Source organism: Mauremys mutica, chromosome 1 (assembly GCF_020497125.1).
Source record: "Mauremys mutica isolate MM-2020 ecotype Southern chromosome 1, ASM2049712v1, whole genome shotgun sequence".
Classification (NCBI taxonomy): Eukaryota; Metazoa; Chordata; order Testudines; family Geoemydidae; genus Mauremys; species Mauremys mutica.
Window position 1 is genome coordinate 241,426,654 of NC_059072.1, and position 27,183 is coordinate 241,453,836.

The following is a 27,183-nucleotide window of genomic DNA, read 5'->3' on the forward strand; positions in this document are numbered from 1 at the left end:
TTGGATATTAGGAAAAACTTTTTCACTAGGAGGGTGGTGAAGCACTGGAATGGGTTACCTAGTGAGGTGGTGGAATCTCCTTCCTTAGAGATTTATAAGGCCTGGCTTGACAAAGCCCTGGCTGGGATGATTTAGTTGGGGATTGGTCCTGCTTTGAGCAGGGGGTTGGACTAGATGACCTCCTGAGGTCCCTTCAAACCCTGATATTCAATGATTCTAACCTTCTTCCCTCTCTCTATACCAGAGAGATTGTATAGAGCATCAGCCAGCAATATAATAGGGTAAGCCTGTATCTCAAGGCCTGCGTGTACGCGGACTGTGTGTGTTCACATTCATACAGCATTCCCAGGATCATTTTTGTTTCAAAAGAACTTTTTCAAAACACACTTTGTAATATGATCACAGTTTATTTTCAACTGCACAGAATTTGGCCTCAACTAAAAAGACAAGACAGAAATAAAGACAGTGAAAGGACAAAAGGTTCAGTAGAGCAAAACAAATAACTAAAAATGGAGAAGTATGACTGCCAAAAATAGACCCTTATGGGAAATCCAAAAGCAGAAGAACTGTCAGGTTCAAGTTAGCACATATGAAAAAGTAAAGTAAATCAGAGCATATCTCATTACAGTTACATCATTGTAACATGAAAACATAAATCAAATTCTGCGTTCAGAACTACATAAGTAGGCCAGGGCAGAACTGGCCATAAGAATTTTTGTTTTAAACTAGGAATGCTGGACTAAATAATAAAGAAGGCTTATGCAAGAGCATAAGAAATTTTACAAGCCTACGCATTCTGAAAATCTGTTTTAATTTCTAATGTTACCTCATTTATCTGCTTCTGCTAAAGTTCCACTCTGGTACCATGCTGTAGAGACAAACATGGAGAATTAAAAATTAGTTCTAAGCTCCAAAAGGTGCACAGAAGACTCTTCAGATAGATAGTTTTGCAATTCAATGAACGGTTCCTGTTCAAAACTGCTCCTGCACGGACCATGCATTTATTTTGTTTGCTATAAAGTGTTAATATTTAAGCAGCATATGAATATTGTGGGATTCCTTTCACACCCAGGCCCGTTATCTGTTTAAAAAGAAAAAAGAAAAAAGGTCAATCTCTAACTGATTGCTTTGGAAGCATTCATATCTCATGCAATCAGAACACACATTATAATTTATTAAACTCTACTCCCAAGTAGAGCTCACTATAAGCTGAAAAGGGAGAAGAACCACCTGACTGCATTAAGTTCAGGAGGGACTTTACAATTGCTAATATTGATCACAGTGATTGGCAGCAGTACAAAACCCTAAGGTTGATTCCAGATCATAGAACACAACTCAGTAATTCTCCTGTTCTACAAACTATCTGTCTTAGGGTTCGTATGGCCCCTATTACCATAGGGTCTGAGTGCCTGGCACTCTTTTTACTGTATTTATTCTCACAACACCCCTATGAGGTAGAAAAGTACCATCTCAGTTTTACAGTTGGAGAACTGAGGCACAGAGGGGCTAAGTGACTTGTTCCAAATCACACAGGAAGGTTGTGGTAGGGCAGGGAATTGAATCTGGGTTTCTGGTATCCCAGATTCATGTCCTAACCACTGGACTATCCTTCCGAAGTGTCTCTAGACTGATTATATACTTTTATTTGACCCACTATAGCACAGTAACTACCCTTTCATTTCATGCTATTGTCGTTCTCATTTGTGGTGGTGCATAGAGTACAGATACTGCGTCTCCACCTAGCATGGGTATACATAGCAGTGTAGATGGGGAGGCACTGCTTAGGTGAGCACAGTACAGACCCGCCTGAATAGTAGGGTACATATTGTACACAGCTCTCTGCACACCCAAGCTGTGCCTCCCCATCTACACTGCTATTGTTAGCAGTGTAGTGTCCCACTGCCAAAGACTTTCCTGTCCACAGTGAAGGGCTCTGGCAGTGTAAGACAGGGCTGGCCTTAGGGGTGGGTGACATTGGTGACTGTCCAGGGTGCTGTGATTTTTGGGGGGGCGGAGGGAGGAGGGAAGACACTGTGATCAAGAGGCACGGAACAGGGCAGGAGAAGAGTCTGGGGTGCGAGGCCATGGAAGGGAACTCTGGGCAATGGTGGGGGAGGCAGAGGGGCCTAGGGACGATAAGGAGGAGCCCAGGGAAGCAGCAGGAGCCAAGGGTAATGGGGGTGCATCGTGGGGAGCCCAGGGAGGCATCGGGGATAGAGGGGATGGATGGGGAGCACAGGGAGGAAGCAGGGGCCAGAGGGGATGGCTCAGGAGCCTGGGGAGGCAGCGCGGGCCAGGGGCAATGGAGGAATGGATGGGGAGGCAGCGGGGGCCGGGGTACCAAAATACAAGTTCGCCCAGGGTGCCATTTTCCCTTAGGCTGGCCCTAGCAGGAGAAGGCTTTCCCTGCTGCCTTTCAGAGCCTTTCACTGCCACGTGTAGCTACACATCTTAGTGAATTTGGATGCAGCCTACCTTTTACTGTGGCATGTAGCTACATGTAACCTACATGCCACTGCAAGCATTGGCAAGGTCTAAGGGTTGACTCTGACTGCAATCTGTGAATTGTGTTCTATTCTCCCAGCAAATATTTTTTCAATACATCTGAAGGTGAAACAAAATGACCAACAAAGAGAGAGTAGTTTTGAATTCACTAGCTATAGCTAGAAATATAATAATTAATTATCTGAAACATGTCACTCACTTGTAAGGGACTAAACAAACATTTCTTAATAAGTTTTTGCCCTGCTGTCATTGGGTTTTAATAAAAAAGTTTTAATTGTCTTATAAATATGTAGCTACCCTGGGACAATTCAAAATGAGAGACCTAATATAATTGATGACAGTACAATAGACAAAAAGGGTGATGTTTGCAAAACTGATACAACATATAATAAGAAATAAGGGCCAAAAGGTTGAACAAACAACTATAAAGGACATAAAAGTCCAGAATCATAAGGATCACAGCTGTGTGTTTAAATCTGAGGGCAGAGGTGCCAGGTTTGAACCAGCACTAACCAACCTAGAATGTTTAAATCTTTTAACTGAAAGAAACAAAAGCCAATCACCTTGAAAATCTCCCCTGCCCGAGGTTCCTTTGCCAACGCTGCCTTGTCTAGCCCATCATAGGCAGAAGTCACGTACATTTCTGAATAATCTTTTCCACCAAAGCAGCAGGAGGTGATCCTTGAAGCAGGCAGCTTCACAGTCTGGATTCTTTTCCCTAGAGGAAAATATATTTACTTACTTTAAACTTTCTGGGGAAAATGTAATTTTCTGTTAACCAACTAGACAGCCAGTACTGTGATTGTCAGACTGAGCCTTTTACAATATGAATATAGTGTTTCCCCATCAGAAAGAAGCAGTTTCCGTAAGGACTGTCCATGGGGAAATGTGCTGAATTGATTCGACGGCATCATCTCTTACATTTTACTTTTAGCAAAGCTTCTGTCCTCTGTCTCCACGCTGCTCCATTTCCTTTTTCACATGCAGGCAATGCTAGAGTGTGTGAGGCAGTGAGATCAGAAACAGACAGGCCACGTGTTGACTGAAGCACTAGTCTTGAAACAGCATGTCATGAAGGTGTTTCAGCACTGAAGAGACTCTTAAATCAATTGCAAGTTTAAAAAGCAAACATAATGGTCTGTACCGTAGAGCACCCAACAATTGGGTCAAATTCAGAGGGGGAATAAATGGGAAGTGGATGTTACACATCAGTAAATCAGCATGAGCAAGTGAGTGAGTGTAACTTATTTGCCAAGGGGCTTGGAGGGTGGGGTTTGCAGCAGGAGAAGCAACAAACAGAAAATAAAGGAAGTGAGTCTGCTTTTTCCTCACACCTTCTTACAGTCTCCTGCTGGTTGCCTTTCCTGCAGCAATCCCACCAGTCTGCCCCGTTGGCACATACATTATGCCATCTTACTGAAATTTAACCATCTGCATCATTTCTGACTTTGACCCAATGGTTTTGTTTCTCTTAACTCTGGATTACATCACTAAATCCCTGGTGATCTACGGGTTAGGATTTGGCACTCTCAGTGCCACAGCCTGGGTTTGATTCCCCATCAGGGAAAGGTGACCTTATGGGGGGAGGGGTAGCTCAGTGGTTTGAACGCTAGCCTGCTAAACCCAGGGTTGTGAGTTCAATCCTTCAGGGGGCCATTTAGGGATCTGGGGCAAAAAAAAATAGTTGGGGATTGGTCCTGCTTTGAGCAGGGGGTTGGACTAGATGACCTCAGGAGGTCCCTTCCAAGCCTGATATTCTAAGTGACCAAGGATACGTCTACACAGGGATAAAAAGCTCGCAGCATGGCCGTGGCTGCCCCAGGTCAGCTGATTTGGGCTCCAGAGCTAAAAATTGCTGTGTAGACTGGAACCTGAGCCATGGGACCCTCCACCCTTGTAAGGTCCCAGAGCTTGGGCTGCAGGCCAAGCCTGGATGTCTAAACAGCAGTTTTTCAGCCCAAGCCCCACAAAGGCAAGTCAGCTGCCCTGGACCACTGTGGGGTTTTTATCCCTGTGTAGACATGCTCATAGATAAACAGAGTTATACTGGCAAGTAATCAAACACATATGGAATCAGAATTCTCAGCTGGTGTAAATCAATATAGCTCCCAGAAGTCAATGGAGCTGTGCCAATTTACACCAGCTGAGGGCTTGATCCAAGATGTTTAACTCAGTATCCAATTAGCAGCGATAGTACCTCTACCCTGATATAACACGGGTTCACATACAACACGGTAAATCAGCGCTCCAGCATGCCAGCTCCCAGCTGGGGTGCTCTGCTTCCCACCACCGGTGAGTGTGGGGAGGTTGGGGAAAGGACGCCCCCCTGTGCTCACCGGCAGCAGGAAGCGGAGCGCTGCGGCTGGGAGCTGGCAGAGTGGAGCGTGCTGTGGCCGGGCTGCTCCGCTTCCTGCCGCTGCCGGTGAGTGCCTGTCAGGGGGCAGGGAGTGTGGATAGGGATCGGGGAAGTCAGGGGACAGGGAGCAGGGAGGTTGGGTGGGGTCCTGGGGGTGATTAGAGATGGGGGGTCTTTGGAGGGGACAGTCAGGGGACAAGGAGCAGGGTGGCCAAAGCAAGTTCGATATAATGTGGTCTCACCTATAGCACGGTAAGATTTTTTGGCTCCGGACATGGGTGGCTCTAGGAATTTGGCCACCCCAAGCAGTCATGCCTGCGGGAGGTGCACCGGAGCCGTGGGTCCAGCGGAGCTCCCGCAGGCATGACTGCGGAGGGTCCGCTGGTCCCACGGCTCCAGTGGACCTCCTGCAGCTGCGGAGGGTTCACTGGTCCCGCGGCTCTAGTGGAGCATCCGCAGGCATGCGTGCGGGAGGTCCACCCGAGCCACGGGACCAGCGAACCGTCCGCAGTCATGCCTGCAGGAGCTCCGCTGGACCCGCGGCTCCGGTGGACCTCCAGCAGGCATGACTGCGGAAGGTCCGCCGGACCCGCCTGCCGCCCTCCTGGCAAAATGCCGCCCCACGCGCACGCTTGGCGCGCTGGGGTCTGGAGCCGGCCCTGGCTCCGGAGGACCGCGTTATATTGGGGTAGAGGTGTACTATTATTTATTAAGCGCTGGCAATGATCTTAGCTCTTAACAATGCACAACGGCCCAGATCCACAAAGATATTTAGATTCCTAAAGTCCAGTGATTTCCAAGATGGCTACAGTCCCCCTAGTACCTTCAACAGTTTACCATCTAATAAGCAGAAGGAAGACAGGATTGTTCAGGCCTGGAAAATGTGTAACTTAGACTTTTTTTATTTAAGGTTTGATTTTATTCCCTTCCTGTGAGTTTTTAGGAGGGACTTGGAATGTGAGAAGACAGGAGAGTGGTGGATTGTGCCAGAGTAACAAAAAGTAATTGTGCGTGACGGAAAGGAAATATTCATCCCAAACCTCAGTTCATGCAGATGATCTCTTCTAATCCCTTGGGTACAGCAACACCAACATTCCAAACTCTTCAGAATATCCCACCAACCTCAGCTTCTCAATTCTAAACTTGTCTTTCATGGAGCCAAGCTTCATTTTTACCTTTTCAACCTGCTTCATGATTTCAGTATTTTCTCATGGCCTTTGGAAGCCACCACAAAACCATTGTGCCATTCACAGATAATTAAGGTTCAATTTCCAAAATTTCTCATTTAAAGCAAAATTTTACAAACTCCAATTGCTTTGGTCCAATTCAACAAGGCACTTAAGTACATACTCAACTTGAAGCACATACGTGAGAGCTTTGCTAAATCATGGCCTTTATCCAGTTTCCCATCTTCTTCTACAATCACACCCAACATTCATTGTTTGCAAACTGAAAATACAGCATTGTATCCATGGCACAACCGAACTTGGGCTGGAAGGATTCCACATTTTACTTGTTATTATTCATTCTTACTATTCATTATTTGTATTATCCTAGCATCTAGAAGCCCCAGTCCTGGACCAGGACCCCATTGTACTAGGTGCTGTACAAACACAGAACAGTCCCTCCCCCAAAAAGCTTACATCAATATAAGAACTTAAGAATGGCCACACTGGTTCAGATTAATTGTCCATCTGGCCCACTATCCTGTCTTCTGACAGTGGCCAGTGCCAGATGCTTCAGACGGAATGAACAGACCAGGGCCTGTCATCCCATCTTCTGGCAGTTAGGTTTAGGGGCCCCCTTAGCACGGGGTTGCATCCCTGACCATCTGGATTAATAGCCACTGATAGGCCTGTCCTCCATGAACTTATCTAATTCTTTTTGAACCCAGTTATACTTTTGGCCTTCACAACATCCCCTGGCAATGAGTTCCACAGGTTGATGTGCGTTGTGTGAAGAAATACTTCCATTTGTTTGTTTTAAACCTGATGCCTTTTAATTTCATTGGGTAACTCCTGTTCTTGTGCCATATGAAGGGATAAATAACACTTCCTTATTCACTTTTTCCACTAATGATTTTATAGACCTCACTCCTATCCCCCTCAGTCTTCTTTTTTCCAAGCTGAACAGTCCCAGTCTTTTTAATGTCTCCTCCTATGGAAGCTGTTCCAGACCCCTAATAAATTTTTTTGCCCTTCTCTGTACCTCTTCTAATTCAAATATATCTTTTCTGAGATGAGGTGACCAGAACTGCATAAGACAAGAGATAGACAGGGCCGGCTCCAGCTTTTTTGCCACCCCAAGTGGCAAAGCAAAAAAAAAATGATAAAGCCGCGATCGGCGGCACTTCGGCAGCAGTTCTGCTGTGCCGCTTCATTTTTCGGCAGCAATTTGGTGGTAGGTCCTTCACTTCGAGAGGGACTGAGGGACCCGCCACCGAATTGCTGCAGAAGACCTGGACGTGCCGCCCCTTTCCATTGGCTGCCCCAAGAACCTGCTTCCTTGCCTGGTGCCTGGAGCTGGCCCTGCAGATGGAGACAAACAGAGCGGGGAGTACGAGGAAACAATGAGATGCTGTTGGTCAGCATGATCAGCAATGGACTCAGCACATCAGCAGTCTAACTGTTGCCAAGTGTTTTTTGTAGACATTATGGCAAAGGAGAATTTTAAGGAGGGATTCGAAGGAGGATAATGATTTGTGGATGTTGACAGGTTGATTATGAGTTTATGGTTGTTGCCATTTTCTTGTGCCTACTCCCCCGGGAAAGCGATCTGTTATCAGAGTAGGCCACAAACAGAACACTTAATACAAAATAAGCCAACCCCAATAGAACAGAGGGAGCCTGCCTCAAGCAATGCATGTGGCACAGGCAGAGGTGAAAGTAAGCCGGTATGCCCCGGTACGACGTACCAGCAAGAGCCGATGCGCCGTACCGAGGCGGATCGTCTTCTCCTGGCAGCAATTTAAAGGGCCCGGGGCTTCCAGCAGTGGCTGGAGCCCCGGGCCCTTTAAACTGCCACCAGAGCCCTGCCGCCAGAGCCCTGGGGAAGCGGCGGGGCTCGGGCAGCGATTTAAAGGGCCTGGGGCGCCTGCCGCAGCTACTGCCCCGGGCCCTTTAAATTGTCCCCAGAGCCCTGGGGTAGTGGTGGCAGGGCTCCGGTGGTTATTTAAAAGATCCGGGGTTGCGGCAGACGTTACCGCCCCGACCCTTAAAATAGCCACCAGAGCCCCGCCGCCGCCTCCCCAGGGCTCTGGCAGCAGGGCTTCGGGGACAATTTAAAGGGCCTGGCCCAAGCCCCGCTGCTGGAGCCCTGGGGTAGCAGATTTAAAGGGTCAGGGGCTCCCAGCTGCCGCTACTGCAGTGGAGCCCCGAGCCCTTGAAAGCTCCACCAGAGGCTGGGGCCCTCTCTGATGGTGATTTAAAGGACCCAGGGATCCACTGCGGTAGCAGCAGCTGGAGCCCCGGGCCCTTTAAATTACCTCTGCGGCTCCCAGCCGCCTCTGCAGCTGGTAGCTCCGGGGGCAATTTAAAGGGCCCAGATCTCCCAGCTGCTGCTACCACAGCCCCAACCCCGAGCTCTTTAAATCCTGATTTAAAGTGCCTGGGGATTTAAAGGCCCCGCCTCTTCCAGTTGAGGCCCCCGCCCCCTCCTAAAGACTCCAGAGTAAGTCCTTTAAGTTACTTTCACCCCTGGGCACAGGTAATTCCCAGCCTGAAATTGGATTATTTAATACAGAATTCCAGTTCACCTTTGTGAGGGCTTACCTGTCTCAGGATCTATACGGATCACTCTCCCTCCATCAATACAGGCCACCCAAAGTTTCCCTTCTGCATCAATACACATTCCATCAGGCATTTGTTCCTCCTTTTCTAATTGGTACAAAACTTTACAGCAGGCTGTAAAAGGAATTATGAAGTCAGCACTGAGTGTGATAGGTTAGCCCGGACACTATACCATATACTAATTTAACAAATTCATTGAACATCTTCCACAGTCTCCTAAGCGCTCTTACAAACAAATCAGCTCATTTTTGTGATGAAGGTAGACAACAAAAATTTGATTTGCACATGTGCCTAGAGATGGCTGATGGGGCACAGTTAGACGGATATACATAAACAGCCATTAGAACTGTTCTCTGAGACTATACTGCATTCAGATGCCTGTGCTTTTACGAAGCATGGAGTACAGATCTTTGCTGTTGAAGAATTTGTTCTATCCATATTGCTCAACATATGAGCCCTAGGCCAGTTTAGGACTATCACAGGCACAATGACTTTACTTTAGGTACTCACCACTGATCTCTGCCTGTGTGTTTTTTTCATATGCAAATCACAGAACTACTTAATTTAAATGTAGGTAATACATAATCTCTCCCAAAGACCAAGAAGCCACTTTAATACAAAGAGATACTGGCTTCTTGTTGACCAACTAAAAACTCATCATTTATTTGGGCTTTGGACACCAAGGACATGATTGTCAAAACTAGACACAGATAATTACATGCTTAAACCACAATCCAGTGTGGTGTTCTGTGCAGATTGCTGTGCCCACATGGTGTCCCATTGACCCAGTGAAGTCAATGGGGCTCTTCCCAGGTGCAGCAGTACACCTGTTTGGATTCTAATGTAAGACCAGGACCCTAATTTGCAGCCATAATGGAGATTTGCCAGTATAAAATCAGGGTGAAAGGAGATTCAGGCTCACAGTGCTTTCATATTTTGGAAAGATAGGTGTCATGAAAAAAATCTTCTCACCAAAAATGTATAAAAATAGGCAGAGAAAAATCTACCTAGTTGTATTCCACTTTTAAATACTTCATTTATATATGCATAAAGTCTGCACAGACTAGTGTACAAAGGGAACCAATTCAGTCATTTGAATCACAACTGAAATGGCATAATTAGTCTCAGTTGAATTGCTGCTATGTGAGATGGGCCAAAAAAAAGTTTCAATTAATGTTTGTTCAAGTCTTTAAATGAATTTGTGTCAGTTGTACTCACACTCCAGTCTCCTTTCTGCAATGACTATAGTAAGCAAGGAATATTTGCCCAAGCCATGGATTTTACATGAATGCTACAGAACATTTGTGGAGAATTGTAAATTTATAGTTGTGAGCATTCCTCCTGGAAATCTGATTTTAAAAATATGCTTCTGTAATCAGGGAAGAGAAACATATGGTATGATCTTTTATGAGAGTTAATAGAAAGTGTGCCAGTAGATGGCACTCAAGAATATGTAGCAATGTTTATGGGTTTTGTAGGATAGATACAATCTGTTGTGATTGTGCACTGCAAATAGCTTCCGTTGTGCAACTCTTAACATCAGCTCTTAACTTGACCTAGCTGTCCAATCAAAACAGATTCTGAATTCTCACAATGAACTGTTCATTAACACACTAGAATCCAAGAAATGTTCACCAAATAATTTTGTGTCATAGATTGTGAATTTCTTTTTCTATTGACAATTTGTGAAAAGAAAAATTTATAATTTGTCATCTGCTTCACTGACAATTACCCACCCGGCTCTTGCTGAAGGAAATCAAACTACATTGATTTAACTGATTTAAGAAAAGCATCTGTACCGATTTTTCCTGTGTGCACATCATAGTCAAAGGCATGGACAGCATACGCCAGGCTATCAATATGAAAGAAGGTTCTGTGATCCAGTGACCAATCCAATCCATTAGAGATGTCCACCTGGTCTAACTGCTTCACTACGAAATAATCAGGAAAGAGCGTGTAGAGGGCACCTTGGCGTCTCGCTCGCACACCAGGTTCTGTCTCCTCAGCCATGGTACCTAAAAGGATAATGGGATCAGTGGTTGGAAAATACAGCAGCCTGGAGAATCTTTACACTCTGGTAACTACAATAATGACCTCCTCATGTTCTCCTTGGGGTATATGAAGCTCCCACTGAACTCAGTGGATGTTTCATGCATGGAGGGATTGTAAAATCAGGTCCTGTGACTGAGGTGAAGACCTAGGAAAAAACAGCTAGATGGAGGAAAGGGGAGGGGAAAAAAATTACACCAGGAACAGAAAGAGAAGAGGTACTCTCAGCCTGAGGGAAGGTTGAAGAAGGATCAGGTCTATCTTGGGGAAGTGATCCCCATTTACCACCTTACAAGCGTCCACTAATCTAATGTGGTTTAAAGTTCAGACACAGCCCTTAGAAGATCACAATAATATAGCAAAGAGATGAGGTTCTACCCACAATCCTCTGGTAGTTAAAGCAAACTTGAGGGCAAATGGCACACACCCTCATGTTTCTCACTGTTTCTCAATATAATGTGGTTTCATCTATAACGCAGTAAGATTTTTTTGGCTCCCGAGGACAGCGTTATATCGGGGTAGAGTTGTACCATAAACGTATTGTTACCTAGGTTATTAATTAAGACTTAGAATAACAGAAATGAAAGATTTTTATAAATCCAATTTACATGTCATCATTAAAGCTACTTCACTTGTTTACTTTTTGCATGTCTCCACTTGAAAAATGAAAGTGAAGCCAGTTTCACTGTTTGCTTGAGGTTTTGGTGGTGGTGTTGCTGTGGATTTTTTTTTTTTTACAGTCACTTGCTAGTTGCTGCAATAATTGAGTTTTTAATGCCCCAGGGGAATATTTAAGTTTTGTTTTTAATTTGTGGAAATCCTTCTATTGGTCTTAAATTTTATAAAAGCTTGTTTTACAATATTTGAGCCAAATTTTAAGTTGGGATTGTCCTCTCATCACATACAGATATGAACAGCATATATACAAAAATAATATTTCTCTTTCATTTTTCTAACTTTAGGCTGCTGCAAGACAAGGAAATAAGAATAAAGTTAACACCACATCAACCCTTAATATAGTAAACTCCAGTCTGAAATTAGACTAACTATTGTTGATAAATATTGAATAATAAACTGAGAGACTATAGTTGACATAACACAGTTGGACCTGTTTCTGGAACCACTGCCAAGCATAGAAATTACTGTCACAACTCTGTGGATCTGCTCCCAGTAGTAACTGCTGTGTTTGGTATCAAGTGTTTGTAGAATCAGGCCTTTAATTTGAATCTATAATGTAAATCTGAGGCGGGGCGGGAACCAATGCAAGAAATCCTGGCTCCATTGAAGTCAATGGCAAAACTCCCATTGACTTGAAAAGGACCCAAGATTTCACCCAACAACCAATACAAATCACTCACTGGCCTCTTTACATGTCTAGTAAATGGCTTGTATTTTTGCCTGGCTAGGCACAATTAAAAAAACATGTCCAGCCAACAAAAACATAGGCCACTTACCAGACAGACCAGGCTACCTGTCTTCCCCTGCTACGTCCAGGCCAGCCTCACTTTAGACTGTGAGTCCCAACTCCTGACCTGTCTCACAATCAGAGGCATCCAAACACCACTTTCCGAGTCCATGCTTCTGCAGTAATAGAAGTACCAATTCTCACACACTTCACCTATTGCTGAGTGAAGCTCAGCTGAAGAATCAGGTTCCCAGAGAATAAAAGTACTATACACATTAAAAATAGTCCTACTTCATTGAGAGTGAAAATCCTGTCAGAAACATACCAGCAAAAAACCTCCCCTTTGGATCCACTTTGCCATCATTGAACCTGTTGTTTGGCTTATCCTGTTCAAGTTCTGCAATAGTGGTTACTGACTCCGTTTCCCAGTTTAAAAAGGCAAATCTGGTTCCCAAGGCAATGACGTAACCCCCGCACTTTCGAAGGGCCACAGAGCCAACGCGAGCATCTGCAAATGAGAGAGAGGGGGAATGGGAGAAATTCAGTGAGTGTCAGATCATGTTATTTCATAGGCTCTATATCCAGCTTGACATCACCTTCTCACTAGATGTGCAGTGCCATTTCTTAGCTCTCTAAGGACATGGCTGAGATCAGTAACTGGATGGAGAAAAACTGGTTGAAGCTGAATCCAGGAAAGACTGAGATAATGTGAGTAGGAGGAGTGAGGCACTCTGAAGAACTTACCACATCTATAACATTACCTTCCATTCAGATCATTAACATAGCTTGTAGTCTTAGTGTTCTCCTAGGCTCCTCACTATTTCTAAACACTCAAGCACCCAGAGCCAAGAAGAAAATCCATTTCACCTGCCACTGCCGGGAAAACTGTGCCCTTTCCTGTTGACTTTGGACTTAGACACAGTGATCCTTGCATTTCAAACCGCCACCTTGATAACTATAATTCTGTGTCTTGTTGACTTGGGCCACCTACTAAACAATTGATTGTAGGAGTGCAGTTCACTGGTTTCAATAGAAAGTAAAATGATGGCATGAAATACTATAAACTACTTGTGGCTCTGTATAGGAATAAAGATGACCATATGTATACTAAGATATCACCACTGATGTAGCATCACTGTTGCACAATTGCAATAAATCTTATGCAAAGTATGCCTTGTAAGGTATCATTGGAAAGGTTGTGATTTGTTGAACAAAGTTATCCTGTTTATATTTATTATCATCGTGTATGAAGTTATGGATCTTTGCTGTGTGTTTGTATCTTGAACATGTTGTGTTCCTAGGTAACACCCACAGGACAGATTTACATCAAGACCAGCTAGCCATGGTTGATGGGCCATTAAAAAGAATCAGCTCTTCCAGTGGACCCCTCTTGAGGATGTCTCCGAAAGCATGTAGACAATGGATGCCTCATGACTCAGCAAGGGCACATAGAACATGTGATCCCTGACTCCATCTTTGAGACAGTAACTTTCTTTACACATGGGTTGGAGGGGTGGGGGCTATCAATGGGAGAGTATGACATCATCCCTTTGCTTCTTTCCTGCTCCACATCTCTGAATTATGATTTCTAAAAAAGAAGAGCTTTGAACAATGGACTGAGGACCCCAATATTTGAGATGGAACAGAGAGATTTATTACAAACTGGCAGATTTAACATCACTGCTATTATCCTGATCTACAAACTTTGAAATCAACTGTAATGGATATGATTCATAATAACCTCTTAATAACACTCTTCCTTTATATATTATATTATATTATAAATTAATAAACTTTTAGTTTTTAGGAACTAAAGGATTGGCTACAGCGTGCTTTGGGGGTAAGAGCTGAAGTATATTTTGACCTGGGGTGTGCGTCTGGTTCCTTGGAATGAGAAGAATCTAATAGATGTGATTCTTGATTTTAATAATCATTTATCACAGAACTCTGGTTTGTCTGGATGGTGCATGAGGGGCTAGAGGGCCTGAATGGGACTGTCTGTGGCTACATAACAACTAGTATAGCAGTTTGGAAGTACACATTTGTTACTGGCTTAGTGAAAGCTTATGATACACTATACCACCAGTTTGGGGAACATGCCCTGTTTTATGGCAGTCTGACCTGAGATTGGCATTCTTAGCTGTGTCCCATACTAGGCAGCATGACACTACTAACTGACAAACGACTAACCTGGGTACGTGGCTACAATGCCAATGCATACAAATGATATCAGCAGAAATAGATCAACTATAACACAGGGGGGAAAACAACCTAAAAGGTACAGAAAGAAAGTAGCAAACAAGTTTTAAGACTTAGCGTGGCACTGCCTTACCCACAGACACACTGTGCACTTCGTTGGTGACTGAGTTCCAGCGGCAAACTTTCTGTGAATTAATATCCACATATACAAGTGCATTTTCCCTTTCTTCCCATACTGGGCACTCTCCCATCCTGTTCTTCTCCTTCACAACAGACTCAATCTTAATAGAACACATGGCCTGAGAGGAGGAGAGCAAAAGATGAACCACATGAAAAAATCATTTTAACAAAAGAAGGCTTATTGTATTGAATTTTTATAGAAACATCATATTTAGAGCAGGAATTAGGGAACTATATGGTCCCATAGATGCCACGTAGGATTAGTGAATATTTGGGGAATCCAATACATCTAGTCTCCGGTACTTATATGGGTCCCATTATTATCTTATCTTAGCACCTCACAATCTAGGACTTGAATATTGAGACTTACAGTGTGAGGATCCCAGATTTATAACTGGACAAATTACCTTATGCTAAAACTTGATAAAACTCAAGGTGATATTTTCAAGCCTCGTATTTGCTAAGCAGGCTTCTGGAAAGAGAAAGGGAAAATAGGGAATAAACAAAAAATGAGGGGTGAGGAGGAGCCAAACATGAAAAAGAGCTAAACTTTATAGTTAGACTAGGTGAGTGAGGTGATATCTTTTATTGGACCAACATCTGTTGGAGAGAAAGACAAGTTTTTGACCTTACACAGAGCTCGAAAGCTTGTCTCTCTCACCAACAGAAGTTGGTCCAGTAAAATATGTTACCTCACCCACCTTGTCTCTTTAATATCCTGGGACCAACATAGCTACAGTTACACTGCATACAAACTTTATCATTAACATTCATTTTTCTACATGTATTTTCTGATGTTTCCCTGGAGTAATCCCTCCTTCCCCCAAATTCTAGGACATGGGTTTAATATTTTTGTGGTGTTGCCAAGCGTTAATTCAATATTTGAGCCAAATTTTAAGTTGGGATTGTCCACTCATCACATACAGATATGAAGGTGATTGTAGTGTAGGAGTCAGGGGAGCAGTGTTTAAAAGGTAATAGGTAAAAATAGTATTTCAAGAACATAAGATCCCTCTCATTAATTATCAATTAATATATATATTAAGGAAAGGGATATTATGTATGCACCCACCTTATAGTAGCTTCATCCATCTACCAGTAGATGAAAGCCTGCACTATCACACAGGTGTAATATGTAAAGTCGTGGTAAAAAAGCCAAAAATGGCTAAGAACTTAAAAGAGGGATGGTAGCAGACTGTGAAACCCAGTGATGATTCAACCTGATGATATTCTGAACAAAAAGAGCTTGCAACCATGCTTATAGCTGTTTCTCTTGCTGCACACTGACAAAACAGGCATCTAGGCTTCAGAGTGATGTTTGGGGTTATTGTGTGGGTGGTTGTGTTGATTTGGGTCTAGGAAGGTTGTGCTGGGAGATTTGTTTTGATTTGTTCAGGTGCCAAATGAGGGGTGTGCACTACCATGAGGGGTTCTGTGTGTTTGGAGTTATTGTGTATGCTGGCTGTGTTGTTGTGGGGGGGCTTGTGTTGGGCAGGGAGAGTTGTATGGATTTTGATGGGTGGCAAATGAGGGGTTTATAGTGAGGTGAGGTGCTGTGCGTGTTTGGGGTTATTGTGTGTGCTGCTTGTGTTGCTGTCTGGGTGATAGTGTTGATTTGTGTCTGGGGTGGTTGGTTGTGCTGGAAGATTGTGTGGGTGGCAAATGAGAGGACTGTATTGTGGTGAGGGGCTGTGTGTGTTTGGTATTATTATGTATGCTGATTGTGTTGATTCGTTTCTAGAGGGAGTTGTGCTGGGAGATTTCTGTTTATTTGTGCAGGTGGTGAATAAGGAGTGTGTGCTGCGGTGAGAGGCTGTGTGTGTTTGGGGTTATTGTGTGTGCTGGTTATGTGGTTTGGAAGTGGGGCCAAGTAATCTGCCATTTTTGTAGTCTCCCTCATACAACCAATTAAATGGTTGCATGCAAATTAGCTACAGAGTAAGGATGGTGATTGGCTGAATAACCTCTGGTCCCACAGTGGTCTAGGCTTTTGGGGTGGCACAGATACATGCCTTGATGTTGCACAGATGCAGTTTGTAAAGCTGAAAATGGCTGAAAACTTTAAAATTGGACAGTAAGAGACTGTGGACCCCAGGGATGACTGAACCTGGTGATATGCTTGTAGCTCTTTCTATCACTTCACACTGACTCAACAGACATTCCAGGCTTCAGAATGACACATAGTGCTTGACTTTGCAACCTGAATAAGGTTCTTGTAACATATTTTGTGTGTGTAATTTCCTAGCTTTTTAAAAAAGCAAACTGAAAAAAAATGAAGCTCCATTGTGTGGTATCACAGTGACTAGAGCTGGGAAGAGAATGTTTTGCAGAGGATTTTGAAACTTGGTCTTGTTCCAATTCAGAAAAAGTTTGACATTCTCTGTGAAAATGGAATTACTGTTCTCCTCCCAGCTCTACGGGAGCCTGGACTCTGGGGCAGTTTGTAAGCCACAAGAGCCCCAACTCCGAGAGACCCCACTTGGCAGACTATCCTGGAGCAGCGGATCCTGGAGGCCTGTGCTACCAAGAAGCCTCAAGGCTGGGAGCTAGGGCTCTCAGGGCTTCCGGGCTCCCGGCTCCTCATCAGCCCACCTGATGGCCTGATGAGGCGCTGGGAACTTGAAAGCCGGGGTGCTCCAGCAGTTTGCCAGGCAGGCAGGAGGCTGTGTAGACATACCCCTAGAGGTCTCCATACATCTCATTTTCCAAAGGGTTTCACATTTAACATGCCTAGTCTTAGTTATGCGGGAGAATCTCAAAAGCACAAATGGCAATTAGGTGCCTAACGATCATTGAAAGTCATTTGTGTTTTTTAAAGTTTTCCCCTTTATGTATTCCTCTGTGTTTTGTACAGCATTCCACAGACATTATTTACTAAATCCCTCATATGGATCACCCCTGAGGTGAATAATCAGGAAAGTTAACATTCCAAAGAGAAACCAGTGAATCCTAACATACTTTCATGAAAATAACAACATCTGGTTCACTTTTTATGAAGGCATTATACATAATTATATTGACATTTTAGTCCCTTGAAATCATGCCTCAGCCACTTTCAGAGCAGACGTGGCCAACATGTATCATCAAAATCCTTTGCATATTGAAACATCTCAAAGTTACCATTGCTTTGAGGAGGCAAGAAGTATTTCTGTTTAGGAACTAAAAGCCATATGACATCAAAACATCCATTGTGATGTAAAAAAGAAACTGTATAATTAAAAATCTCTTTCCAAGAGTTCTCTTAAAATAGTATTTCTGAATTTTAAATATTTTGTGTCTTTAAAAATCATTGTTGTAGCAAAATTTGTGACTTCAGTATCTATTAGATATATCCAAAGAATCTATATTAACCACTGGCTACTAAGTGTCCTTGTCCATCTCTTTCTCTCTCACACACACTCTCAATTTCAACTTCAGATTGAAATCTTGAACAAGGCAACAACTGATACTTTAAGTTTCTGTCCAACTGAACAATAGTCTGTGAAAGATAATTAAGTAATTTTGGGAACACGCACAATTTAAACAACACTGCAATTTTAACACAGACAAAAAGGCAGAATATTCAAACCAAGCTATGGGGCACAAAGAGGAAATGTGATACTATTCAACTAATAAGGACTAAGTAAAGAACAGAGCTCCAGCAGCTGAATCCAAGAACTGTGTTGGTGTCTTCTTTCCTATGCTGACCCAGTAAAACTGACAGCAATTTCAGAGATTAAAAATGTGTAATAGTTGATGTTATCTATACTTAGCAGTTAGCTGTTTACATTTTCTGTGCAGTCAGCAGTCACATGAATGATGAGGCATGAAACAAGGCCCTGAAAATGGTCTGTTTCACATTGCCAGCAGCATCAGGACAATCTGAGAAGTGGAAAAGTCTTGCTCAGCATTTTTCTCTGAGTTCTCATTTGGAGCAAAGGAGGAAAATCCAGATATTTCACCATTCATATCCCCCAATGACTAGCCCAGACTTTTTAAATGTAGACACAAATGACTAGAGGGATAAAATGAGGGGGAAAAGGATTTTGTAGTACAATGTCATGTGAGACCTCAAGGAAGGATAGTCGTGTGTGTAAGATACTGGGTTCTTTAAAATGGTGGTTAAAAAGCCATGTCAACACTATAAACACTTAGCCAGCACAACTATACTGGCAGACCCCCCTCGTGTAGTGTATGCCAACAAAAGGAGTTTTTCTGTCAGCATAACACTGTGAGGTTGCACTCCATATGTTTTATGGAAATATGCTTATGAGTGTGAATATGATGTAACTGGAATATGCGTTATGAAAAAATTTCTTGTAAGGTTTGGAATCTTGATGGCTCCCATTGACTAGGACAATTGGTTGTAAATGGTTTATTTACCTGCAAACCTTCTTGTGTATGTGTGTGTCAACCCAGGAAGAATGGAGACTCGGGGTCTAACAGCGACATGTGATCATGTCACATGATATTGGAATCCATCTTAATCCTTGTACTTTTCCATTGATGAGGCAGGGGTGGGGATAAGCACAGACAAAAGATTCCCACCTTGTGCTAAAGCTATAAAAGAGGGTGGAGCAGGACAAAGGAGGCTGCCAATCATGAGAAAACCCCTGCTTATCACCTGAGATGTCTGCTGGATCTAACAAAGACTGTACCAGAGGAACAGATTGGGCCCAGACTAGGAAGGAGTCTAGTCTGTGAAAGAAGCTTATTGGAACATCTCTGAGGGTGAGATATTACCTGTAATCAGTTTCTTCATGTATTAGGCTTAGACTTGCAAATTTTTGCTTTATTTTGCTTGGTGACTTACTTTGTTCTGTCTGTTATTACTTGAAACCACTTAAATCCTACTTTTTATACTTAATAAAATCACTTTTATTTATTAATAAATCCAGAGTAAGTGATTAATACCTGAGGGAGCAAACATCTCTCTCTATCGGTAATATAGAGCACAAACAATTTATGAATTTACCCTGTATAGCTTTATACAGAGAAAAACAGATTTATTTGGGGTTTGGCTCCCATTGGGCACTGGCCATTGGGCACTGGGTATCTGGGTGCTGGAGGCAGGTAACTTGCTGAACTGTTTTCAGTTAAATCTGAGCTTTGGGGGCATGGACCAGACCCTGGGTCTGTGTTGCAGCAGGCTAGCATGTCTGGCTCAACAAGACAGGGTTCTGGAAGTCCCAAGCTGGCGGGGAAAATGGGCTCGGAGATAATTTCAGCACATCAGGTGACAGTCCCAAGGGAATCTCTGTGACCAAACCCGCCACAAACACCACCACCTCCCCTAATGACATAAGCTAAAACAGTGTTTTGTCATCAGGCCCAAACAGGGGAGCCGCAGAATTTTTGTGTTTGTGTGTTTCACGAGCGTTTGTGCCAGGCTCCATTTCACAGCATGGAGCCTACCGGCCTTTCTTTCTTACAGCAAGCTGACTGAAAAATTTTTAACCGAAGTTTTTTGCTATTAAAAAAAAATGCTTTTTTGACTAAATGCAAGTTTTTGGGAAAAAAATTCTGTTTTCATCAAAAAAGTGAAAACCAAAAGAATTGTTCATTTCTATTGGTCAAAAGCTGAAAATTTGTCATATTTTAAACAAGCCTCCAAAAATCCATTTCATCAAGAAATTTTCATGGGAAAAACACATTTCCCAACCAGCACTACTTTTCTGTTGCCAAAACTAGCGTGGCCATAAAGTTTAATACCATAGTGCCAACATGAAATGAAGCAATGCAAAGAAGTGAAGTAATAACCATAACAACAAAAATGAATGCACTGTTTTCTCACAGAGCAATCTGGATGCAATTAGTCAGTCAGTCATCCAAGCTGTGAGGCAGCTATGAAAACAGCATCACAATGAAAAATTACAACTCACATAGAGCTAGATGGTAAATGCTCTGTGAACATGCAAACATGGGGGAAGGAGGCTGTGAAAAACTCATCTTCACCCTGCCCAACAGCCAGGCACAGTTGCTGTCCCTGTGGTCCCCAAAGCACATGAAGTACCTCTGCAATGTGCTCCTCGAGGTGCAAGACACTCCAAAGCAGGGCCCAGGCTTGCCACTCATATGCACCAGCCCGCAAAGGTAACCCAGTATGCAGTGAGATGCATGTTTTACCCATTAAATCTCAGAAATTCTCTCAGGGTAGTGCATCTCTCCATCCCCCATCCCCACCAAAACAGGACTGTATCAAAACATGATTGAACCCACAATTACACAAGCGCGCGCACACACACACACACACAGTAAAAGTTTACCTCAACTTTTCCGTCTTTATCTTCAGTTAATTTGCTTCTTGTCCTATTGTTCTGTGAAATAGAAAAATTCTCTATTGAAATTGTCAGCCTAATGGTATTCATAGATCATGATTATATCCCTTTGCAACACCACCTGGGGTTCCTTGTTCCGTGATAGTATTTCCCCCTGCCCCCAACACCAAGATTACACACACATACAGATTGTTTAGTCTCTCCTGATATCTTACCCTAAAAATCCTTATGCAATGGCTGTTGGGTTCTTTTACTTCTAGTTTTCCTAAACTGAATGTGATAGTTAAGACACTGAATTGCTATACTAAGGCACTATTACTTCTCTGCATAAGATTCATATACTATTATAAATACACACACACACATTTTATTTACATATTACACACACCAGAGAGCAACATTGGGTCTGTCAATATGGCATTACAAATATTTACTAATACTCTCTCTATCTCACTCCTTTCCTCTTAACTGCCCCACTTCTTCCCTCTAGGTATCCAATTTTAGACCTACTAGAATCTCCTCTCTTTAGATGTAACCTGCATTTTGCAGTTTGACTCTGTCCTCCTTAGTATTTGCCATTCTCCCCCCTTTCAGAGTCAACAACAAACTTGTTTGAATTTACACTGTTAATAAACAGGCATAAATGCCACTACTGACCTCTGTGGTATCCCACTTGGCAATGTTTTCCAAAAGTCAACTGAAAAGTTATCTTCATGTAACTTCCTTCTCTTTCGAAGAATCCCTGTTGAATAAAACTTGGATCAGGAAGATTTTGGATCCCAAGGCAGTAATTACTTTATTGCTTATTTCAATAGAAACAATTTCTCAGGTAAAGGAGTACTTTGATTTTCCCAGATCAGTTGGAAATAAATACACTCACCCGTGACTATAGATTTAGAACATGAGTGAAAAAACCTTCAGGGCACAGCAGCTGCTCCTCCTGATATGGCTTTTCCTGTTGTTAAGGTCTTGCCCAACCCTACCTGAAATCAATGCAAGTAAGTCTCTGTTCAGGACATAGCAACAAATAAATGCATTAAAACAAACGTGAAGAAATTCCACTACACTGGATGAATGGCAGCAGGGAGGAAACATCAGGGGGAGGTGACTGCTGTTCTTTCTTTCAAATATGAATTGAAAAACATCTGTTTGAAGAAGTTGAGAAGTTCCATTTAAGGGATGGGTATTCACCATACCTCATGCATAAAAATCTACCAGGCAGCTATTCCCCACTGGACAAGGTTTGGGAGCTGAAATGAAAGAAGCAGCCAGGTCCTCTGGGTGGGATTTGAGGTTGAGGTAATACATTCCCACAGCACCTTACACCAGGCAAGTGGATGCGTTTTTTAGCAAATGATTCCTCATTTTCCACTGATTCCTTCACTGAAGTTCATCTGGTCCACCATATTTTAATAATGTTGAACACAGGCACGTCTCCATGCTTGTTTCTATTAACTTGCCAATATTAATACCAAGTAGCAGTGCTCACCTTTGTGAACCGCAAGCCCAGGGTCTAGCAGGCTTTGGGCATAGAAGCTGTTTAGGGCTTTATGTCAGGGCATCTGGAAGTATTTGTTGAGGGTATAGCTCCTTCCCATCACGACACATACATGGCATTGTGGTCAGGACAAAACGGCTGGAAGCAATCTTTGAAGAAATCAAATATACTAATATGTTGAACTGCAAATATGTATTCTTTTATGTATATAGGCACCTGCTCCCATGTTGTGTACCCTATCCAGGAGCTTTACGAGCAACTATGGCATACCACAAAGCTCAGGATGGAGAACGTGCTGCTTGTGGATGCACTGCACAAGTTTACAGAAACCAGTATGGTTAATATGGACACATAGTACCACTGGAGGAGCAAAGAGAGCTAGACAGACTTCTAATAGTCAGACACTAAGAAAAGAATTCATTAGCCAAGTTCTCATACAGTGGGTTGGGCATCTATAGAGTGTGTTTTGAACAGATCAAAGCCAAGTCTCAGAGCAAAATCACCAACAGCTCTTTTAGAGACGCCAAAAGAAGCCAAAGCCATAGGCACACATAACAATTATCACAGTTGTGACAGATACAACAATTTCATAGATTCTAAGGCCAGACGGGACCATTAGGATCATTTAGTTTGACCTCCTGTGTAACACAGGCCATAGAACTTCCCCAAAATAATCCCTAGAGCATGTCTTTTAGAAAAACAATCTTGATTTTAAAATTGTCAGTGATGGAGAATCCACTACAACCCCTTGGTAAATTGTTCCAGTGGTGAACTACTTTCACCATTAAAATGTACACCTTATTTCCAGTGTGAATTTGTCTAACTTCAAATTGCAGCGATTGGATTGTGTTATATCTTTCTCTACTAGGTTGAAGAGCCCATTATTTAATATTTATTCCCCATATGGGTACTTATCGATTGTAATCAAGTCACACCTTAACCTTTTCTTTGTTAAGCTAAGTAAGATTGAGCTCCTTGAGTCTATCACTATAAGATATGTTTTTTAATCCTTTAATCATTCTTGTGGCTCTTCTGTGAACCCTCTCCAGTTTATCAACATCCTTATAGAATTGTCACTGGAATTGGGCACAGTATTCCAATGGTGCCAAAAACAGAGGTAAAATAACCTCTCTACTTCTACTCAAGATTCCTCTGTTTATGCATCTCAGAATCGCATTCGCTCTTTTGGCCTGAGTCTCACACTGGGAACTCATGTGCAGCTGATTATTTATCAACACCGCCAAATCATTTTCAGTCACCGCTTCCCAGGATAGCGTTTCCCATCCTGTAAGTGTAGCGTACATTCTGTGTTTCTAGATGTATACATTTACCTTTAGCATATTGTTTGCTTGCACCCAGTTTACCTAGCAATTTAGATTGTGCTGAATCAGTGACCAGTCCTCTTCATTGTTTACCACTGCCCCAATTTTTGTGGCATTTGCAAACTTTACCAGTGATAATTTCATGTTTTCTTCCAGGTCATTGATAAACATGTTAAATAGTAATAAGGCCAAGAACTCATCCCTGCAGGACCCCACTTATGATTCCTTGCTTATAGTAACAGTTTGAGACCTATCAGTGAGCCAGTTTTTAATCCATTTAATGTGCACCATGTTATGTTCATTTATATCATTCTAGTTTTTTAATCAAAATATCATGTGGCACCAAGTCAAATGTCTTACAGAAGTCTAAATATATTACATCAACACTATCATCTTTATCACCCAAATTTGTAATCTCTTAAAAAAAAAAAGATATCCACAGTTTGACAGGATCTATTTTCCATAAACTCATGTTCATTTGCATTAAGTACATTCCCCTCCTCTAGTTCTTTATTAATCAAGTGTCATATCAGCCACTCCATTATCTTGCCCAGGATTGAGGTCAGGTTGACAGGCCTATAATTATGCAGATATCCCATTTTTTATAAAAAAAATTATTAAAAAATCCCCACCTTTATAAAAATTGGCAAAAAAGTTAGCTTTCTTCTAGTCTTCTTGAATTTGATCCAAAACTTATTGAAAATCAACATTAATAATCCAACACGTCCCTCAGCCAGCTCTTTTAAAACTCTTGGATGCAAGCTATCTGAACCTGCTCGTTTAAACATCTCTAACTTTAGTAGCTTCTGTTTAACATGCTCCAGAAAGATTAGTGGAATGGAAAGAGTGTTATCTTCACCATATGATGAGACTATATCATTTGTTTTTTCCTTCAAATACAGAACAAAAATATTTAACTCTTCTGCCTTTTCTGCATTTTTATGAATAAATCTACCATTTCCTTCTAGTAATGGACCAATACCATTGTCAGGATTCTTTTTGTTCCTAATATATTTTTAAAAGTCCTTTTATTGTTGTTAACTCTGTTGGCCCTCTATTTCTCCTTGTGTCTGCTGGCTTCCTTTATCAATTTTTTGTGATTCTTAACTTCTGATCTATATTCATTATTATCAACTTCCCCCTCTTCCATTCATTTTATATTATTTTTTACAGCTGCTTTCACTTCCCATCTACACAGCATTCTTCCTCAATTGTGAGATTGTTGCTTTAGGGTATCAAGTAAGGTATTCTTAAATGATCCCCCGTTATCATTCACATTTTTCTAACTGAATTCTTCCTCCCATCTGATTTTTCTCATAATTGTTTTCATATTTGAGAAATTGGCCCTATTAAAGCACCAAGTACATATATTACTGGTCTGGATTTCATTCTGCTTGCACATTATAAGTATGACCAAATTATGGTAATTTGTACCGAAGCTACCATTAATTTTTAGTTCTGTGATCAGTTCCTCTTTATTTCTGTAAACACTTTGTTTGCTTAGCCTCTTCCTTTTTTTTTTTTCTTTTTTCCTCCCTTATTTGGTGCAAAGTTGTGTATACAGTATATGAGAATCAAATTGTTGTATTGATTACTGTTGTGTATTTCACAACATTCGGTTAACGCATGCACAGCTTACTCAGTTTGCGTGTCTATTTTGGATTTTAGTGAGCGGTTGATCATAGATCATTTAGTTCTTGTTGTTCGATGCAAATAGACTGTTTTCAAGTTGTGTGCGTTTTATCTTGATAGTATTTCTAGTTGATAAATTACCTCCTCCCGGCCCAAGTTGTAACTTATCCCTTGTTAATAAATGGCCACGTGGTTTGAAATTTCAATCTGTCACATTTTGATTTTCCTCTCTCAATTAAATACTTGCTCGAACTTGCGTTTGTCTCGGTCAACATCATGGTCAATTCAGCTGACATTTCTGCATTCCTAGCTCTAGCACAAACCAGAGAAGTCTTGTAGGACAGGTAAGAGAGAGAAGAGTGTTGTTGCTATGCAGTGATGAAGCACAGTGCAACACTAACCCCATCTGGCATCCTCTCCCTCTTGCGCTCAAGATCTGCATTATTTTTTCAGCTAATTTTTTAATCCCCCTCAGATGCATGATAGAGTAAGACAGGACGGAGGACAGGAGCAGGTGGGAGGAAAGAGGCTACTAAACAGAAGTGTTGAGACAAAGGAAGGAACAGACAAAGGAACCAAGAGATGGAGAAGAAACAGCTACAGAAAGGTAGAGGAAAGAAGAGGGAAAAGTAATGAGAAAGATGGGAGAATAGAAGAAGAGACAAAGGCATGGTCTGCGTTAGTAGGAGCATTGCCAGCAGATCAAGGGAATAATTATTCCCCTCTATTTGGCATAGGTGAGGCCACACCTGGAGTATTGCATCCAATTTTGGGCCCCCACTACAGAAAGGATGTGAACAAATTGGAGAGTGGCCAGCAGAGGGAAACGAAAATGATTAGGGGGCTAGGGCACATGACTTATGAGGAGAGGCTGAGGGAACTGGGTTTATTTAGTCTGCAGAAGAGAAGAGTGAGGGAGGATTTGACAGCAGCCTGAAGGGGGGTTCCAAAGAAGATGGAACTTGGCTGTTCTCAGTGGTGGCAGATGACAGAACAAGGTGCAATGGTCTCAAGTTGCAGTGGGGGAGGTCTAAGTTGGATATTAGGAAAAACTATTTCACTAGGAAGGTGGTGAAGCACTGGAATGGGTTACCTAGGGAGGTGGTGGAATCTCCATCCTTAGAGGTTTTTAAGGCCCGGCTTGACAAAGCCCTGGCTGGGATGATATAGCTGGGGTTAACTCCTGCTTTGAGCAGGGGGTTGGACTAGATGACCTCCTGAGGTCTCTTCCAACCCTAATCTTCTATGATTCTGTATCAGAGGGGTAGCCGTGTTAGTCTGGTTCTGTAGAAGCAGCAAAGAATCCTGTGGCACCTTATAGACTAACAGAAGTTTTGCAGCATGAGCTTTCGTGGGTGAATACCCACTTCTTCGGATGCAAGCAGACTTCAAAGCTTAAAATCAAAATACAAAAATTAATTCCAAAAACTAAAATCAACAATTAGCAACATATCAAGTATTAGTCTCTAGTCAGGTATTTCAATGGGGCAAAATGCTTGCCCTATGTTCATACTGGCAGCAAAGAAACACTATTCTGTTCCCAACAGAGCTAAAAAATGAGCTATTATGCAAAAACAGCAGTTATAAATACAGCAGCAAACCAAGAACATTAAGCACAGGACACAAAAACCTTAATTTTGTGCTGTAACTAAACACAATTATCAAGATTACCCAGATTTTGTTGAAGGGTTCCCTGTCAAATCCAACTCATTCGGCAATTGGCTGCATCCTGAAGCTTAGCATTTATCAGACAGAAAAATAGCTTAATGTCAGCCTATTACCACCAGCTCCTCCACAAACAAATGTTGCAAAGCATCTTTCACAACACAGCACCAGTCTACTGCCACAAAAGTGTTTAAGTTCCTGACCAACTTTGTCAAATCATCTGTCACATAACGTGACTGCTGACACCCTTCCTTCTGCTTTTGGCTAGGATCAGCAAAAACAAAATGCTTTGTTACGAGGGATCATAAACTCAACTGTTATTTCTGA

At 42.3% G+C, this 27,183-nt stretch overlaps 1 protein-coding gene across 5 annotated transcripts; it reads right to left on the bottom strand.

The window, feature by feature from the left end:
* Nucleotides 1-393: 393 nt before the first annotated feature.
* On the bottom strand, nt 394-27,183 carry LOC123378848 (regucalcin-like). Of its 5 annotated transcripts, XM_045033084.1 has the most exons (12): nt 26,863-27,183; nt 22,229-22,386; nt 21,620-21,722; nt 21,397-21,481; nt 20,728-20,778; nt 14,890-14,954; nt 14,436-14,601; nt 12,429-12,611; nt 10,449-10,664; nt 8,632-8,763; nt 3,069-3,223; nt 394-1,081 (listed from the first exon to the last, which is right to left on the bottom strand). In XM_045033084.1, the coding sequence occupies exons 7-12, from the start codon at nt 14,596-14,598 to the stop codon at nt 1,031-1,033; spliced, it is 900 nt and encodes a 299-aa protein (XP_044889019.1). In that variant the 5' UTR covers nt 14,599-14,601; nt 14,890-14,954; nt 20,728-20,778; nt 21,397-21,481; nt 21,620-21,722; nt 22,229-22,386; nt 26,863-27,183; the 3' UTR covers nt 394-1,030. The 5 variants fall into 5 exon arrangements, with proteins under 5 accessions (XP_044889019.1, XP_044889005.1, XP_044889039.1 ...); XM_045033070.1 differs by lacking the exon at nt 14,890-14,954 and having other exon boundaries at nt 26,863-27,182; XM_045033104.1 differs by lacking the exons at nt 14,890-14,954; nt 22,229-22,386 and having other exon boundaries at nt 26,863-27,182.

What these genes read in the sequence shown, in the direction of transcription:
- LOC123378848 (XM_045033084.1), bottom strand. Translation starts at nt 14,598, where the DNA reads ATGTGTTCTATTAAGATTGAGTCTGTTGTGAAGGAGAAGAACAGGATG. An exon ending in AGTGCACAGTGTGTCTGTGG is followed by an intron (nt 12,612 to 14,435) that starts GTAAGGCAGTGC and finishes TCTCATTTGCAG; the next exon opens with ATGCTCGCGTTGGCTCTGTG. An exon ending in GGGCAGGGGAGATTTTCAAG is followed by an intron (nt 1,082 to 3,068) that starts GTGATTGGCTTT and finishes CTTTTTAAACAG; the next exon opens with ATAACGGGCCTGGGTGTGAA.